The sequence below is a fragment of the Pristis pectinata genome, chromosome 7 (genome assembly GCF_009764475.1).
Source record: "Pristis pectinata isolate sPriPec2 chromosome 7, sPriPec2.1.pri, whole genome shotgun sequence".
In the NCBI taxonomy this organism is placed as follows: domain Eukaryota; kingdom Metazoa; phylum Chordata; class Chondrichthyes; order Rhinopristiformes; family Pristidae; genus Pristis; species Pristis pectinata.
In genome coordinates, this window is record NC_067411.1 from 53,351,137 (window position 1) to 53,370,504 (window position 19,368).

Genomic DNA, 19,368 nt, shown 5'->3' on the forward strand with positions numbered 1-19,368 from the left:
ATATTGGCATTAAAAAGGAGGTATTTATTAAGTATTTTAGAGGCTTAATGGTGAATAAACACCCAGTGCTTGATGAGATGTATTCCAGGCTCTCTGATAGGCAAGGGAGGACATAGCTGAGGCCCTGGAAGGTTTTTAAATTCTCACTGGCCATAGGTGAGATACAAGATGACTGGAGGACAGCAAATACCTTTATTCAAGATGAACAGCAGTGGTCAGCTTGATAACTACAGATCAGTGAGTCTAATGCCAGTGGTAGGTCCATTGGAAGAAATTCTGAGGGTCAGGATTAATCTACACTTGGAAAGACGGACATTAATCTAAAATAGTCAGCATGGCTTTGTTAGGGAAGATCCTGTCTCATCAATTTGAATGAATTTTTCAAAGTGGGCAGTGCTGTTGATGTCGTCTGCATGGATTTCAGCAAGGACTTTGAAGATATTGTATTTGGAGATTGGTGCAAAAAGTTGGAGCACATGGAATCCAAGGCAAATTGAACCCAAAACCGATTTGGTGATGGTGAAGGGTTACTATTGTGATTGGAAGTGTGGCACTCCTGGTTGTCATACACGGAAATTTGGATATGAATGTAGGAGGCATGATCAGTGAGTTTGCAGATGATATGAAAATAGGTGGTGGTGTGTTGCTGATAGGAGGATGGTCTTGGGTTATGGAAAATGTTGTCATTTGGTAGATTGGGTACAGCATTGGCAGATGGAATTTAAACCTGATAAGTCTGAGGAGATGCACTTTGGAAGGGCATTCACAGTGAATAGTGGGACCCTAAGGAGTACTGAGAAACAGAAGGACCTTTGTGTACGAGTCCAAGGATCCTGAAAGGCATCAACATAGGTAGATAAGGTGGAGAAGAAGGCATATGGGATATTAGGCTTCATTTTACATGGCATAGACTATAAGAGCAGATAGGTTTTGCTACAGCTTTATAAGATATTGGTGAGGCCACACTGAAGTACCATGTGCATTTCTGGTCGCCACACTATAGGAAGGACCTGATTGCACTGGTATGGTTGCAGAGGTGATTCATCTGGATGTTGCTGGTGTTTCAGTTACGAGGAGAGACTGCAAATTCTTGGCTTGTTTTCCTTGGAGTGGAAGAGGCTGAGGGGACAACCTGATTGAGAGATACAAAATTATGAGGGTAAAGACAGGGTAGATGGTAGGAAATTTTATCCCATAACAAAGTTGTTGAAAACTAGGCTTGGGGTAAGGGGTAGAGGGGATCAGCGGAAGAAGTTTTTCACTCCATATGTTTGGAACCCAGACCGCTCTGCTGGAATGGATGGTGGAAGTGGGTACTCTCACAACATTTAACAAGTATCTCATCGAACACTTAAATTGCCAGGGCTACAGACCAAGTGCTGATAAATGGGATTAGTATGGATGGATGATTGTTGATTGGCATGGAAGTGATGGACCAAAGGGCCTATTAATCAAAATATTTTCCAGTCACCGGCATTTGAATGCTGGTTATATTTTAGTGACAGCAAAGAATTAACAGTTCTGTCGCTGTCTGCTAAAAGGGTGAACAGCGAGGATATATTTCTATAAGTTCGTACCAAAGTAAAGAGGGGATATCTCCCATTTCTTTTTGATGTGTCTTTCAATGATTTAAAATTCATATCTTGGAACAAAATATTCAAATAAAATAAGTTTTGTAAGACAAAAGAATTTAAAAGTTGTTGAATTGTTAAATAGAAAATCAAGTGCTGTCACAGGTAGACAGGGTGCTGAAGAAGGCTTTTGGCATGCTGGCCTTTATTAGTCAGGGCATTGATATAGAAGTTGGGAAGTTATGTTGCAGTTGGACAAGGCGATAGTGAGGCTGCATGTGGAATATTCTGTTCAGTTTTGGTCACACCTGTATAGGAAAGATGCCATTAAGCTGGAAAGAGTGCAGAGGAGATTTATGAGGATTTTGCCAGGACTTTTGGGACTGAGGTATGGAGAGAAGTTGAGACGGTTGGGACTTTATTCATTGGAGCATAGGAGAATGAGGGGTCATCTTAGAGAGGTGTATGAAATCATTAGGAGCATAGAAAGGGTGAATGCGCAATCTTTTTCCCAGAATTGGGAAGTCAAGAACTAGAGGGCATAGGTTTAGGGTGAGAGGAGAGTGATTTAATAGGAACCTGAGGGGCAACTTTTTCAACCAGAGTATATGGAATGAGTTGCCAGAGGAAGTGATTGAGACAGGTACATTAACAACATTTAAGAGGTACATGGATAGGAAAGGTTTAGAGGGATATGGGCCAAACGCAGGCAAATGGAAGTAGCTTAGATGGAAAACTTGGGTCAGCATGGACGAGTTGGGTCGAAGGGCCTGTTTCAGTACTGTATGACTCTATATGCAATCCAGGTCATAGCAGGCCTGTCAAATTTAAGTTATGTGGCTAATATATAACCTAGGAATATCAGTGTGCCACTCTGCTCCTCAAGCCAAATGAGAACATGCTTATCTGATTGTTCCCTCAACTCTGCATTCCCATTCATCCAAAGTAAGACAACTCGCCCATTTCAGGTTCTAGCTTAGTAAACCTTTTTGAACTGCTTTCAATGTATTAACATCCTTAAGTAAGGAGACCAATACTGTGCACAGTACTTCAGATGCAGTTTCATCAATGCTCTTTCTAACTAAATCATTACCTCCCTACTTTTGTATTCAGCTTTCCTAGCAAAAAGCAGTAACGTTCTGTTATCTTTCCTAAATAATTTCTTTTGCAAATCGTGCTCTAGGACACCAAGACCCTCTGTGTCTCGGAGCCCTGCAATCTCTCACCAGTTAGATAACTTGCTGCTTTTTATTTTTCCTGCCAAAATGGACAATTTTACATTATCTCACATTATACTCTATTTGCCAGACCCTTGTCCCCCAATTTAACCTTTGGTGCATCCATCGAAGTCATTTATATAAATTATCAAAAGTTGGGGCCCCACCACTGATCCCTGTGGCACATCATTACATCTTGCTAGCCGGAAAAAGACCTATTTATGCCTACTTTCTGTTTCTTGTTAGCCAGACAATTTTCTTTCCCAACAAATATATTGCCTCTATACTAAAGGCTTTTAATTTCTGCAATAACCTCTGAAGCAGCACCTTATCGTGCATTTCTGGAAGTCTTATAGGACATCTAATAGTTCCCCATAATCCATGGCACATTACTTTTACAAAGAATTCAAAGATTCACAAAATCAGTCTGTCTTTGCCTGATGATTTTTTTTAAGTGTCCTGCTGTGACAGATCTTAAACCAACTAGCCTGGAGTTTCCTGCTTTCTGTCTCTCCTTTTTGAATAAAAGAGTTACATTTAATAAGGAACCTCATTGAATCTAGTGAAGTTTCGAAAATTAAAGCTAACACATCATCTGTCTCGCTAGCCACTTCCTTTAAGAGCCTTGAATGAAGTCCATCAGGGCCTGGAGATCCCAACAATTTTCTCAGTACCACTTTCCTAGTGATCGCAATTTTCCCGAGCATCTCCCTCACAATTCCTGATTTGCAGCTACTCATGGAATATTACATGATGAAGACTGATGCAAAAAGCTGTTTATTGATCTGCTTCCTTGTTATCCATTGTTAATTTCTTCAACTCACTTTCTGTTGGACCAATACTCACCTTGCTAACTCTTTTTTTTAAATATCTAACCATAGAACCATACAGCACAAAACAGGCCCTTCGGCCCACCATGTTGTTGCCGTCCATCAAACCACCCTCACACTATCTGACCCTTTCCTCCTGCATATCCCTCTATCTCATGTTCCTCCATATGCCTATCCAACAAACTCTTGAACCTGTCCAATGTATCTGCCTCCGCCACCACCCCAGGCAGTGCATTCCATGCACCAGCCACTCTCTGGGTGAAGAACCTCCCCCTGACATCTCCCCTGAACCTCCCCCCCATAACCTTAAAGCCATGCCCTCTCGTCTTGAGCATTGGTGCCCTGGGAAGGAGGCGCTGGCTGTCTACTCTATTTATTCCTCTCAATATTTTGTATACCTCTATTATGTTTCCTCTCATCCTCCTCCTTTCCAGTGAATAAAGCCCTAGCACCTTAAGCCTTTCCTCATATTCCATACGCTCTAATCCAGGCAGCATCCTGGTAAATCTCCCCTGCACCCTCTCCAACGCCTCCACATCCTTCCTAAAATGCGGCGACCAGAACTGAACACAGTACTTTAAGTGTGGTCTAACTAGAGTTTTGTAAAGCTGCATCATCACTTCGCGGCTCTTAAACTCAATCCCACGATTTATGAAAGCTAATATCCCATAGGCCTTCTTAACTGCTCTATCCACCTGTGAGGCAACTTTCAGTGAACTGTGAATATGAACCCCCAGATCCCTCTGCTCCTCTACACTGCCAAGTACCTTGCCATTTACCCTGTACTCTGCCCTGGAGTTTGTCCTTCCAAAGTGTAAAGAAACTCCTACCTTCTGTTTTTATATTTCTGGCCAGTTTTATTTTAATGTTCTAATTTTTCTTTTCATAGTAATCTTTCAGTCATTCTTTGTTATTTTTTAAATTCTGTCCAATCTGCTGTCTTTACACAATTATGTATTTAAAGTTTGATATAATCTTTAACTTTTTAAACTCACCATGGATTTGGAATTTCTCTTTCTCATTGGAATTTGTCTATGGTCTATACCCAGAAATCTTTTAAATATCTACAACTACATATCCTTTGACCAGTCCCTTAACCTAATTTGTCATTTCACTTTACCTAACTCTACTTCCATGTTCTCATTATTACCCTTAGTTAAGTTTAAAATGCTAGTCTTGGACAACCCTTAAGTGGCACAATGAAGTCATGAGGAAATCCTGCTTATGATCAATACTAAAACTTGCATTGTCTCGGTTCTTGTTAAGTCTTGCTTTGTAAACTATGCAATAAATTCAGATGAATAATCTGAACTGAAATTCCTTGCATCCCTGATGTCTGCCAGCAGCCTCAGATACCAATATATGGTCCCACCAATATCCAATGCATTCCTAATAATACAAATTTCACTGAATGTGGAAAAATTAACAGAGGAGAGAAAACAGGGAACGTCAATGATAACAAAATCAACTTAAAATTAGAGGTTGAAAACAATTGGAAAAGTGTCCGAAAAAAGCATGGAAATACCCAAGAAATGCACAGTACAGTGATAGAAACAAGCTGAAAATAGAGCCAAGTCAAGGTCAGGAAAATCTTAACTCAGCATCAGCTTACTACATTGCCTCTCAATTCTAATCAATTTCACAGAAGGTTATTTCTGTTTTACGCACTACTAGGAAGAAGTACATAGTTGTAACTTTCAATTCAGAATCAGGTTAACTATCACTGACATATATCATGAAATTTGTTGTTTTGTGGCAGCAATATAATGCAAGACAGACATAAAAATTACTATAGATTACAAAAATAGTGCAAAAGAGGAATAACAAAGTAGTGTTCATGGACTGTTCAGAAATCTGATGGCAGAGGGGAAGAAACTGTTCCTGAAACATTGAGTGTGGGTCTTCAGGCTCCTGTACCTCCTCCTCAATGGTAGTAACGTGAAGAGGGCATGTCCCGGGTGGGGAGGGTCCTTAATGATGGATGCCGCTTTCGTGAGGCACCGCCTCTTGAAGATGCCCTCGATGGCGGGGAGAGTTGTGCCTGTGATGGAGCTGGCTGAGTCTACAACCCTCTGCAGCCTCTTTCAATCCTGTGTATTGAAGCCTCAATACCAGGCAGTGATGTATGCAGTCAGAATGCTCTCCAGTGTACATCTGTAGAAATTTGCACAAGTCTTTGGTAACATACCTAATTTCCTCAAACTCCTAACAAAGTAGAGCTGCTGGTGTGCCTTCTTTGTGATTGCATCAATGTGTTGGGCCCAGGAAGAATCCTCTGAGATGTCGCTCAGGAACTTGAAGTTGCTCACCCTTTCCACCGCTGACCCCTCAATGAAGGCTGGTGTGTGTTCTTCCGACATCCCCTTCCTGAAGTCCACAATCAATTCCTTTGTCTTGCTGACGTTGAGTGTGAAGTTGTTGTTGTGACACCACTTAACCAGTCAATCTATCTCACTTCTGTACGCCTCTTCATCGCCATCTGAGATTCTGCCAACAACAGTGGTGTCATCGGTGAATTTATAAATGGCGTTTCAGCTGTGCCTAGCTACACAGTCATGAGTATACAGAGAGGAGAGCAGTGGGCTAAGCACGCATCCTTGAGGTGCGCCTGTGTTGAATGTCAGTGAGGAGGAGGATAACAATGGAGTTACAGTAATGGGATCACAAATTCTAGTTTCATTGTTTATAGTTGATTAGTAATCTGGATTTCATGGTTGAATCTGGGAGAGGAGGAGAAAATGGTTGGGTTTGGGTGGAGAATCTGCATTGGTGAAATCTTTTATGCGCTTGTCAATTTCACTTGTTTTGTGTGGTTTTTTTCCTTGAGTTGCTTCTTAAGCTTATTTGCATACTACTGAAGTTAAGATTTGTACTGTGTGGAATAAAATAACTGTTTCCTTTTCCAATATGGCTGCCAAAGATATTTATTCATAAAAATGAGTGGTAACTTGATGTCATTTGAATAATACAGTTAAAAATGGGTCCATCACAAAAAAAATAAGTATATTTAATCAGTCACTATAGTAGCAGTGATTAATATAATTTTAAATTACTGGAAAATACTTCAACAAAGTGCAGAAATCATTTTCCAATAATATTGTCATAGAATAATCTTTTTTTTAGTAAGTATGGAAAATGATATTCAAACATCAGAGTTAAAATCATAACTTTTTGGTACCTCCTTTAAGGTCCACAAACGTGCACAATTTGTAGAAATTCTAATGTGAGCAATTCATCCTCTAAACATGCCCAGATATATAGACTTCTAGCAGGATACTTTTAAACCATAAGAAAATACATCAGGATCTTTTTTATGATTAACACAATTTGCACTTAAAATCCATATTCTTTAATATACATTTTGGTAATTAGTGAAAATCACTTCCTTTGGATTTCTCATCAAGATCAACATCCCAAAATGTTTATCTGCCATTTCATTGCTTTTTGAAAGACAATCACAGCAGGCAAACTGTAAAACCTTTGTCTCTTGAGTCCTGACCGATGAGTCCTGATGCATGGTCTTGACTTGAAACATCCACTATCCCTTTGGCTTCACCAGTGCTGCTAAAAAACCCACTGAGTTCCTGTGTATTTTGTTGTTTGCTTATGAAATCTTTGCATTTGTGCCAAATAGTTTGGTTTATGTTGCGCCAGCTTATATGTAAATTATGTCAGGTACAAGTTTTGTCCTCTTCATATGGACTAATTGTACTTTATCTCATTCTGTACCTTTGAGCTATTGCTCATTTAACTTAACAATTGTGTTTTATCTTTTATTTGCAGTCGATGTGTGTCAAATCAACGTCCTCTTCTAGATTCAGGAACAATGGGTACAAAAGGACACACAGAGGTCATTGTGCCAAACCTGACAGAGTCGTACAACAGCCATGTAAGTGCACAAATTCTGGATAGTGGAGCAGCCCCATTCTTGCTTCTAACTCAGTCAAATTGGGGGAAAATTTGCTAATAATTAGTCCAAGATATGCAAGAAGGCAAAGTACAAATTTCACAGAGAAAATTTTAGAAGTTCATTTCCCATGATGTATGGCTGATAGGACTATGTGATGTTAGCAAGAAAAATATCATTCATGTGTCATATCAATTCTCCCCATGCTCATCTTTTCTCCATCTGCCTTGAAAAGATGTTTTTAAAAAAAAACAAATTCTCTCACAGTCTCACTCACTGAGCTGTTCTTCATACTTAAGTTTAAGTAATGAATGTTGCCTGCTCATCTGCTTGTGGCACCAAACTGAAAGCAAATTTTCAGTCCATAAGCACACACAGAACAGTGGGGTCAATCAATACAATTACCCTGACATTTACTTTCTTAAGAGCTGTCCAGCTGTATATGCTAACCATGATAAGCTAACATACAGAATTTTAATTTAGATGTATTTTAAGAGTTTAAGGATGCATAATTGCAGCCAATATGGTCTCTCTTTCAGAAATATCAGATTAAAAGTGTTGTGTATAATTGGTTTACCCGTACATTAAATAAAAAACAAAGTATCAGGTCACTCCATTTAACTTATTCTTGTGCACCATTATCTGCCACCTGTATGTTCAAGTAGCATTCCCAGTTTGGATCTTCTACGGACCTGTGCTGAACTTAGATAAGTCAGATTTGAATGCTGTTTCCACTGTAATGAAGTATCTAACAGACATTTACTGTCACAGTTGGGCAGTGGACACTCAGTTTATAAAATGAAAGGAAGTTGGCATGGAATTTTGTCTCTAATTTAGTACTGGAGGAAACCATATGTACATGTAATCCAACTTCAAGTCATAGCAGTGGGAAACCCAGAAGTCTTGAAATTATACAGTATCATAGCTATGCACCATAGGACACCCAATCCTCATGTACTCAGCCCCCAGCAAGGAGCTTGATCTTTAAGGACAGGAGCAAATGAAAGAAAGTTGATTTTTTAAAAAAAATCTGAATAGATGATCTGGGAATGGTGTCAGCAATATTGCCTGTCCAAATGTCTCATAAATGTTGTTACTCTTCCTGCCTCCGCCACCTCCTCTGCAGTTCATTACAGATACCATCTACTATTTGTGTAAAACAATTTAACCCTCAGATCCCCTTCAAGCGTCCTCCTCCTCCTCCTCACCTTAAACATATCCCCTCTAGTTTTCAACACCTAGGAAGCCGATACTGGCTATCTGCCCTGTCAGTGCCCCTCATAAATTTATGTGCATCTGTCATGTCTCCTCTCAGCCTCCTTTGCTCTAGGAAAAATAGACCAGCCTATTCAATCCCTACTTATACCGTGAGCCCTCCAATCCTGGAAACATCCTTGTGAATCTTTTCTGCACCTCTCTAGCTTAATCACATCTTTCCTGCAGTGTGGTACTCAGAACTGCACACAATACTCCAAGTGCAGCCGAACCAACATTTTGTACAGCTGTAAAATGACGTCCCAATTCTTGTACTTAATGCCTTGGCCAATGAAGGCAAGCATGTCATATGCTTTATTCACCATCGTGTTTACTTGTGTTCCCACTTACAGGGAACTATGTGTTTGCACCCCAGGACCTTCATGTTCAACAACACTTCCCAGTGCCTTGCCATTCACTGTGTATATCCTGCCTTGGTTTAAGTTCCCAAAATGCATCACTTCACATTTGTCTAAATTAAATTCCATCTGCTGTTCCTTTACCCAAGTTCCCAGTTGATCAAGATCCTGTAGTAACCTCAGACAACCTTTTTCACTGTCCACAATACTGCCATTTTTGTTATAATTTGCAAACTTTCGAATTATGCCACCTACGTTTTCATCCAAATTATTAGCAGACATGACAAACAACGGAGGACCCAGCACAATCCTTATGGCACACCATTTGTCACAGGCCTCTTGATTGGAAAAACAACTCTCTGCTACCACCCTTTGCCACCTATCACCAAACTTATTTTATATCCAACTGGCTAGTTCACACTGGATCCCATGTTTTCTCATTTTCTGGACCAGCCTACTATGTAGGTCCTTGTTAAAGGCCTTGCTGAAATCCATGTAAATCACATCTACGGCCGCAGCCTCATCAAACGACTTGGTCACCTCTTACAAAAATAATCAAATTCATGAGATGTGATTTTATACACACAAAGCAATGCTGACTATTCCTAATCAGTCCTTGTCTTTCCAAATGCAAATAAATCCTGTCTCTTGGAATCCCTTCCAAAGCCTCTTCTGCCTATCACCTCTCAGCTTCTTGCATCAATCCCTTTCATTCCCCTCCCCCTCCCACCTACCTTCCCCCCTCACCTGGAATTACCTATCACCTGCCAGCCTGTGCTCCTCCCCCTCCCCGACCTCCTTATTCTGGCTTCTGCCCTCTTCCTTTCCAGACCTGATGAAGGGTCTTGACCCAAAACGTCGACTGTTTATTTCCTTCCATATATGCTGCCTGACCTGCTGAGTTCCTCCAGCAGTTTGTGTGTGTTGATCCAGATTCCAGCATCTACAGTCTCCTGTGTCTCCGGTAATTCAGATGCGGTCCAAGACATCATAACTCGTTTCCCTCATTTCTTCTGCATCCGTCATTTTCTCCACAGTAAAAACTGATGCCCTACACACTAACAGGAAATTGCTGGCCCTGAGCTGTTTTTATCTCACTTTTAAAAGCCTTTACCTGCAAGCAGCCTCTACCATTCAACTCCTGAGAGTTCCTGTCTGATGCCATCGAAATTAGCTTTCCCTTAATTTAGAATTATGGCTTGAGGACCAGTTCTATATTTTTCTATAGCTATTTTGAAACTAATGGAATTATGTCACTGGTTCCAAAGTGCTCTCCCACCGTCACATCAGCCACTTACCCAGGCTCAATTCATAAGCAGAGGTCGAGTGTTGCACTTCCCTGGTAGGGCCATCTATATATTACTTCAGAAAACTTTCCTGAACACACTTTACAAATTCTTCCCCATCTACTCCCTTACCACAATGGCAGTTCCAATCAATGTTAGGGAAGTTACAACCCTGTAATTCCTACACCGATCTGTGATTTCCCTACATGCCAACCAAGTTGCCTATCTGAGCTAGTCTCATTTACCTGTGTTGGCCCATATCCCTACAAACGTTTCCAATCCACGTATCTTTCCAGATGTCTTCTAAATGTTTTAATTGTACTACTTGCTCTGCCAGCCCATTTCCTTATATCCACCACTCCATGTGAAAAAGTTGTCCATCAGATCCCTCTAAATCTTTCCTCTCTCACCTTAAATCTATGCCCTCTAGTTTTAGACTCTCCTACCTTGGGGAAAAAGACTGCGATCATCCACCCCTCATGTTCCTCATGATTTTCTATACCTCAGCCTCCTATGCTCCAGGAGGAAACAGTCCCAGTTTATCCAGTTTCTGTTTAGATCTAGTCTTCCAATCCTCGCAATATCCTTGTGAAACTTTTCTGCACCCTTTCCAGTTTAATGACATCCTTCCAATAGCTGGGCGACCAGAACTGCACACAATAATCCAGGTGTAATCTCATCAACATTTTGTACAGTTGTTACATGACGTATCAACTCCTGTATTCAGTGCCCTGACTGATGAAGGTAAGCTTGCTCAATGCCTTTTTCACCACCTTGTTTCACTATTTCACCATTTTCAGGGAACTAATTAATTATACCCCAGGTCTCTTCACTCTACAGCACTCTCCAGGTCCCTGTCATTTACTGTGCGAGTCCTCCCTTGGTATAACTTACCAAAATGCAACACTTTGCACTTGTCTGAGTTAAATTCCATCTACCACTCCTTGGTTCATTTTCCCAGTTGATCTAAATCCTGTTGTAACCTTAGATAACCTTCTTCACTGTCCACTATACCACCAGCTTTGGTGTCATCCGCAAACATGCCAACTGCATTCTTATCCAAATTGTTAATGAAGCTGACAAATGACTGTGGACCAAGCACAAATCCGTGCAGAATTGTGCGGATCAGGGAAGGGAAGAATCAGGCAGGTCAATAATGATAGGAGACCCGATAGTTAGGGGGATAGGAGATTCTGTGGCTGCAAAAAAAGTCAGAATCATACAGCATGGAAACCGGATCTTCGGCCCAACTGGCCTATGCTGACCAAGATGCCCATTTGCCAGGCTTTGGCCCATAACCTTCTAAACCTTTCCTATCCATATATCTGTCCAACTGTCTTTTAAATGTTGTTATTTAACCTCACTGAACCACTCCCTGTGGCAGCATATTCCACATACATAGCACACTTTGTGTAACAAAAAGTTACCTCTCAAATTCCTATTAAATCTTTCCCCTCTCACCTAAACCTATAGCCTCTAGTGCTTGATTCCCCGAACCTGGGAAAAAGACTGATTGCATTCACCCTATCTATAATGAGAGATGCCAGGATGGTGTGTTGTTCCTGAGTGCCAGGGTCAAGGATGTCTCGGAGTGGCTGCAGAACATTCTCAAGGGGAAGGACGAGCAGCCAGAGGCTGTGGTATGCATTGGCATGAACGACGTAGGTAGAAAGAGGGATGAGATCCTGTGCAGTGAGTGTAGGGAGTTAGGAAAGAGGCTGAAAAGCATGACCTCAAAGGTAGTAATTTCTGGATTGCTCCCGGTGCCATGTGCTAGTGAGGACAGGAGTAGAAAGATAGAACAGATGAATGCATGGCTGAGGTGCTGGTGCAGGGGGCAGGGTTTCAATTTCTTGGATCATTGGAATCTCTTCTGGGGCAGGGGCGACCTGTACAAGCGGGAAGGATTGCACCTGCCCGCCAGGATATTCCCCCAAGGGGGTGGGACCAGTATCCTGACGGGCAGACTTGTTTGTGCTATTAGGAAGGTTTTAAACTAGATTGGCAGGGCGGTAGGATTCAAAGTAGCAGTGAGGAAGGTGGGAGGATGGAAGTTAATAGAGAATTGAATGGGAACCAGAACATCAAGTCAGAAAGTGAGAAATCTCTACTGTTTGTGATATCTATAAATGACTTGGATGAAAACATGGGTGAGTTAATAAGTTTGCAGATGACACAAAGTTTGGTGACATTATGGATAGTGTAGAAGGTTGCCAAAGATTACAGCAAGATGCAGATCGGTTGCAAATATGGGCTGCGAAATGGAACATGGAGTTTAATCTGGGCAAGTGTGAGGCATTGCACTTTGGAAGATCAAATGTAAAGGGAAAGTACACAGTGAATGACTGGAACCTTAACAGCATTGACGCACAGAGGGAACTTGGGGTCCAAGTCCATAGCTCTCTGAAAGTCGCTACACAAGTTGATAGGGTGGTAAAGAAGGGATATGGCATGCTTGTCTTTATTAATCGATGCACCGAGTTCAGGAGTCAGGGAAGTTATGTTGCAGCTTTATAAAACTTTAGCTAGGCCACATCTGGAATACATAGAACAGTAAAGCACCCATGATGTTGTACCGATCTTGATGCCAATTTATACTAAATGTCCTCCTCCTGCATCCAACCTTTCCTTATAGCTCATACCCTCTAGTCTAGGCAGCATTGTGATAAACCTCTTCTGCACCACCTCCACAGTCTCCACATCCTTCCTATAATGGGGCAACCAGAACTGCACGCGATACTCCAAGTGTGGTCTGACTAAAGTTTTATATAGCTGGCTGCAGCGTAACTTGCCTACTCTTATACTTAACACCCTTACCAATGAAGGCAAGCATGCCATACGCCACCTTTACCACCTTATCCACTTACGTAGCCACTTTCAATGAACTATGGATCTGGACCCTAAGATCCCTCTATACCTCAGTGCTTTAAGAGGTCTGCATACTTTCTCCTTTCATTTGACCTCCCAAAGTGCAACACCTCACACTTGCTCAGATTAAACTCCATCTGCCACTTCTCTACCCATATCTATAACTGATCTATATCCCTCTGTACTCTTTGATATTCCTTTACACTGTCCACAGTTCTACCAATCTTGGTGTCATCCCCAAACTTGCTAATCCACCATCTACATTTTCATCCAAATCATTGATATATATCACAAACAACAGAGGTCCCAGCACCACTGGTCATGGACCTCCAGCCAGAATAACAGCCTTCCACCCCTACTCGCTGTCTTCTGTGGGCAAGCCAGTTCTGAATCCAAACTTGCAATTCACCCTGTATCCCATACATCTTTATCTGAATCAACCTACCATGAGGGAGTTTATCAAATGCCTTACTAAAATCCAGGCACAAATTTGCTACTCTGGGACTTTGCATGTTGCTAGTGAAGACACAAAGATCTTTGTCAAAGCCCCAGCAATCTCCTCACTACTTTCAATATTTCTAGGATATATGCCATCAGGCCCTGCGGACTCATCCACCTTAATGCTTTTCAGAAGACCCAGCACTACCTCCTCCTTAATCTCAGAATGTCCCAGTACATTAGAATGCCCCACTCTGCCATCGCTATCCTCCCAATCCTTCTCCTCAGTCAATACTGACGCAAGGTACTCATTTAGTACCTCAGCCACTTGCTCTTACTCTAAGCACAAGTTCCCTCCTTTGTCCTTGAGTGGACTTACCCTCTCCTTAGCTATCCTCTTCTTTTTAATATGTATAAAATGCCTTGGGATTCTCCTTGATCCTGCTCACCCAGGACATTTCATGGCCCCTTTTGGCTGCCTTAATTGCCTGCTTGAGCACTTTCCTGCTATCCTTATGTTCTACAAGGGCCCAGCCTGAATTTAGCCTTCCTGAATTTAGCCTTCCTAAACCTTACATGTGCTTCTGTTTCTTCCTGACTAGATTTAGGATCTCTCAGGTTCCCTTGCCGTACCATCTTTGTCCACTCCTTACCGGAACATTCCAATCCTGAACTCAGATCAGCTGGTCTTTAAACAACACACACGTGAGAGGTGGACTTGTCTGACAGCAGCTGTTCCCAATCAATGCCCCTTAGCTCCTGTCTTATCCTGTCGTAATTTGCCCTCCCCCAATTTAGTCCCTTTCTGCAAGATTCGATTTTATCCTTACTTGTAACTGTCTTAAAACATAATGAGTTGTGGTCACTATTCCTAAAACGTTCACCCATTATCAGGTCTGTCACCTAGTCTGGCTCACTTCCACCTCTTGGTGGCTATTGGGGCACCTATAGTATTGCATTCAATTATGGTTGCTCCATAAGAGGATGGAGAAGCTTTGGAGAGGGTGCAGAAGAGGTTTACCAGGATGCTGCCTGTATTACAGGGCATGTGCTAAATGAAGAGGTTGAATAAACTAGGGTGACTTTATCTGGTGTGGCAGAGGCTGATGGGAAACCTGATAGAAGTTTATAAAATTGTGAGAGTCATGGTGTAGACAGCCAGTATATTTTAACCAGGGTCAAAATTCTAATGCTGGAGGGTATGCACTTATGGTGAGTGGGGTAAGTTCAAAGGAGATGTTTGGGGCAAAATTTTTTGCACAGACAGTGGTGGGTGTCTAGAATGCGCTGCCAAAGGTGATGGTGGAGGCACATATGATAGAGGCATTTAAGAGGTTAGAACATAGAACAATTACAGCACAATTCAGGCCCTTCGGCCCACAAAGCTGTGCCAAACATGTCCCTACCCTAGAAATTACTAGGCCTACCCATAGCCCTTTATTTTACTCAGCTCCATATACCGATCTAACAGTCTCTTGAAAGACCCTATCGTATCAGCCTCCACCACCATTTCCGGCAGCCCATCCCACACACTCATCACTCTCTGAGTAAAAAACTTACCCCTGACATCTCCTCTATATCTACTCCCCAGCACCTTAAACCTATGTCCTCTTGTGGCCACCAATTCAGCCCTGGGGAAAAGCTTCTGACTATCTACCCTATTAATATCTCTCATCATCTTATACACCTCTGTCAGGTCCCCCCTCATCCTCCGTCTCTCCAAGGAGAAAAGGCCGAGTTCCCTCAACCTGCTTTCATAAGGCATGCTCCACATCCCAGGCAGCATCCTTGTAAATCTCCTCTGCACCCTCTCTATGGCTTCCACATCTTTCCTGTAGTGAGGCGACCAGAACTGAGCACAATACTCCAAGTGGGGTCTGACCAGGGACCTATATAGCTGCAACATTACCTCTCGGCTCCTAAATTCAATTCCCCGATTGATGAAAGACAATACACAGTATGCCTTCCTCACCACAGAGTCAACCTGTGCAGCTGCTTTGAGCGTCCTATGGACTCGGACCCCAAGATCCCTCTGATCCTCCACACTGCCAAGAGTCCTACCATTAAGACTATATTCTGCCAACATATTTGACCTACCAAAATGAACCACTTCACACTTATCTGGGTTGAACTGCATCTGTCACTTCTCAGCCCAACTCTGCATCCTATCTATATCCCTCTGTAACCTCTGACAGCCCTCCAAACTATCCACAACACCTCCAACTTTCGTGTCATCCGCAAACTTACTAATCCACCCCTCCACTTCCTCATCCTGGTCATTTATAAAAATCACAAAGAGTAAGGGTCCCAGTCAGATCCCTGAGGTACACCACTGGTCATTGACCTCCACTCAGAATACGACCCCTCAACAATCACTCTTTGCCTTCTGTGGGCCAGCCAGTTCTGGATCCACTCTGCAATGTCCCCTTGGATCCCATGTCTCCTCACCTTCTCCATAAGTCTCGCATGGGGTACCTTATCAAGTGCCTTGTTGAAATCCATATACACTACATCTACTGCTCTCCCTTCATCGATGTGCTTAGTCACATCCTCAAAAAATTCAATCAGGCTTGTAAGGCAGGACCTGCCCTTAACAAAGCTTTGCTGACTATTCCTAATCATATTATACCTCTCCAAATGTTCATAAATCCTGCCTCTCAGGATCTTCTCCATCAGCTTACCAACCACTGAGGTAAGACTCACTGGTCTATAATACCCTGGGCTATCCCTACTCCCCTTCTTGAATAAGGGAACAACATCCGCAACCCTCCAATCTTCTGGAACCTCTCCCGTCTCCATAGACAACACAAAGATCATCATCAGAAGTTCCGCAATCTCCTCCCTTGCGTCCCACAGCAACCTGGGGTACATCTCATCCAGTCCCGGCGACTTATCTAACTTGATGCTTTCCAAAAGTTTCAGCACCTTCTCTTTCCTAATATCTACATGCTCAAGCTTTTCGGGTCACTGCAAGTCCCCACTACAATCACCCAGATCTTTTTCCGTGGTGAATACTGACGTAAAGTATTCATTAAGTACTTCTGTTATTTCTTCTGTATCCATACACACTTTCCCACTGCTGCACTTGATAGGCCCTATCCTTTCGCATTTCATCCTCTTACTCTTCACGTACTTGTAGAATGCCTTGGGGTTTTCCTTGATCCTGCCCACCAAGGCCTTCTCATGTCCCGTTCTGGCTCTCCTAATCTCTTTCTTAAGTTCCTTCCTTTTCTCCAGATCTCTAACATTACCTAGCTCTCTGTACCTTTCGTATGCTTTTCTTTTCCTTTTGACTAGATTTATTATAGCCTTCGTACACCATGGTTCCTGTATCGTATCATGACTCCCCAGTCTCATTGGACCATGTCTGTTCAGAGCTCCACACAAATATCCCCTGAATATTTGCCACATATCTTCTGTACTTTTCCCGGAGAACATCTGTTCCCAATTTAATCTTCCAACTTCCTGCCTGAGTGCCTCATAATTCCCTTTACTCCAAGTAAACATCTTTCTAGCCTGTCTGTTCCTATCCCTCTCTAGTGCTAATGTAAAGGAGATGGAATTATGATCACTATCACCAAAATGTTCACCCATTGAGAGATCTGACACCCGATCAGGTTCATTTCCCAATATCAAATCAAGCACAGCCTCTTCTCTTGTAGGTCTATCTACATACTGTGTCAAGAACCCTTCCTGAACACACCTAACAAACTCCACCCCATCTAAACCCCTCATTGTCTGGAGATGCCAGTCGACGTTTGGGAAATTAAAATCCCCCATCACAACAACTCTGTTATTCTCATACCTTTCCAGGATCTGCTTCCCTATCTGCTCCTCAATAACCCTGTCACTATTGGGCGGCCTATAAAAAAACACCCAGCACCATTATCGACCCCTTCCTGTTCCTAACCTCCACCCACAGAGACTCTGTAGACAATCCTTCCACAACGTCCACCTTTTCCGCAGCCATGACGCTATCTCTGATCAACAGTGCCACTCCCCCACCTCTCTTGCCTCCCTCCCTGTCCTTCCTGAAACATCTAAAACCCAGCACTTGAATCAACCATTCCAGCCCCGGAGCCATCCAAGTCTCCGTAATGGCCACCACATCATAGCTCCAAGTATCGATCCAAGCTCTAAGCTCATCCGCTTTGTTCACAACACTCCTTGCGTTAAAATAGACACATCTCAAGCCTGTCTGAACACGTCCCTTCTCTATCACCTGCCCACGGCACCCACTCCTAGCCTCCTCCACTCGAGAGCCAAACACCTCCTCCCCAGTCTCTCCAATACGGATCCCACCCCCCAACCATTCTAGTTTAAACTCTCCCCAGTAGCCTTAGCAAACCTCCCAGCCAGTATGTTGGTCCCCCTGGGATTCTAGTGCAACCCGTCCTCTTTGAACAGGTCATACCTGTCCCAAAAGAGGCCCCAGTGATCCAGAAAACTGAATCCCTGCTCCTTACTCCAATCCCTCAGCCACGCATTTAACCTCCTCCTCATTCTGTTCCTATACCCACTGTTGCTTAGCGCAGGCAGTAATCTGGAAATTACTATCTTTGAGGTCCTGCTTCTCAACTTCCTTCCTAATTCTCTATAGTCTCTTTTCAGGACCTCATTCTTTTCCCTACCTATGTCGTTGGTACCAATATGTACCACGACCTCTGGCTTTCCTCCCTCCCCCTTCAGAATATCTAGGATGCAATCCAAAACATACCGGACCCTGGCACCTGGGAGGCAAACTACTTTCCGAGTTTCTTTCCTGCGTCCACAGAATCGCTTGTCTGCCCACCTAACTATTGAGTCCCCCATCACTAGTGCCCTCCTCACTCCTTCCCTACCCACCTGAGCCACAGGGCCGGGCTCTGTGCCAGAGACACTGCCACTGTTGCTTCCCCCAGGTAGGCTGTCTCCCCCAACAGTACTCAAGCAGGAGTACTTATTGTCAAGGGGTACAGCCACAGGGGTACTCTCTAGTACCTGTCTCTTCCCCTTCCCCTTCCCCCTCCTGACTGTGACCCAATTGCCTGATTCCGATTGTCCTGGTGTGACCACCTGCCTATAACTCCTCCCTATCACCTCCTCACTCTCCCTGACCAGACGCAGGTCATCGAGCTGCATCTCCAGTTCCCTAACATGGTCCCTCAGGAGCTGCAGCTCGACACACCGGGCACAGATGTAGCCCTCCTGGAGGCAGGGAGACTCCGGGAACTCCCACATCTGACAATGAGTACAGGAAACTGCACTCATACTCCTTCCTTAACTAAAGTCACCTACCTTTCCTCGCCCCTTTACGCCAAAGCCCCTTGAGGCAAAGCCCAGAACACTCTGCTCCCTCTCACTCCGCTGCCCGTTCCGACGCTGCCTGCTGGATAGGGCGGTTTGCTTTCTAAACTGCCCGCACCGCGCCTGCGCAGTCCAGCCCCCACTCTACCACTTAAAACTTTTACAACCCTTATAAAAACGCCTTATAAAAACACTAACCCTATTAAAAAACTAAGCCTTATACTTAAAACCCTAATAAGGAGATAAAGAAAAACTTATCTGCTCCGAAGTCCTCTGAAGCGAAGCCCACGAAGCCTCCGAAGTTTTTTTTTAACTTTTTTTGTCCCCGCTTTTTAAACTGCCTGCTTAGGTT

The 19,368-nt window shown here is 43.1% G+C and overlaps 1 protein-coding gene across 2 annotated transcripts in view; it reads left to right on the top strand.

Moving 5' to 3' along the window:
- The window catches only part of uba6 (ubiquitin like modifier activating enzyme 6), a 228,766-nt gene that overhangs the window by 122,751 nt on the left and 86,647 nt on the right, over window positions 1-19,368 (top strand). For both annotated transcript variants that reach the window (XM_052019228.1, XM_052019229.1), the window contains exon 20: window positions 7,402-7,507. In XM_052019228.1, coding sequence (XP_051875188.1) covers window positions 7,402-7,507 — 106 coding nt within the window. The remainder of the gene's footprint in view (window positions 1-7,401; window positions 7,508-19,368) is intronic.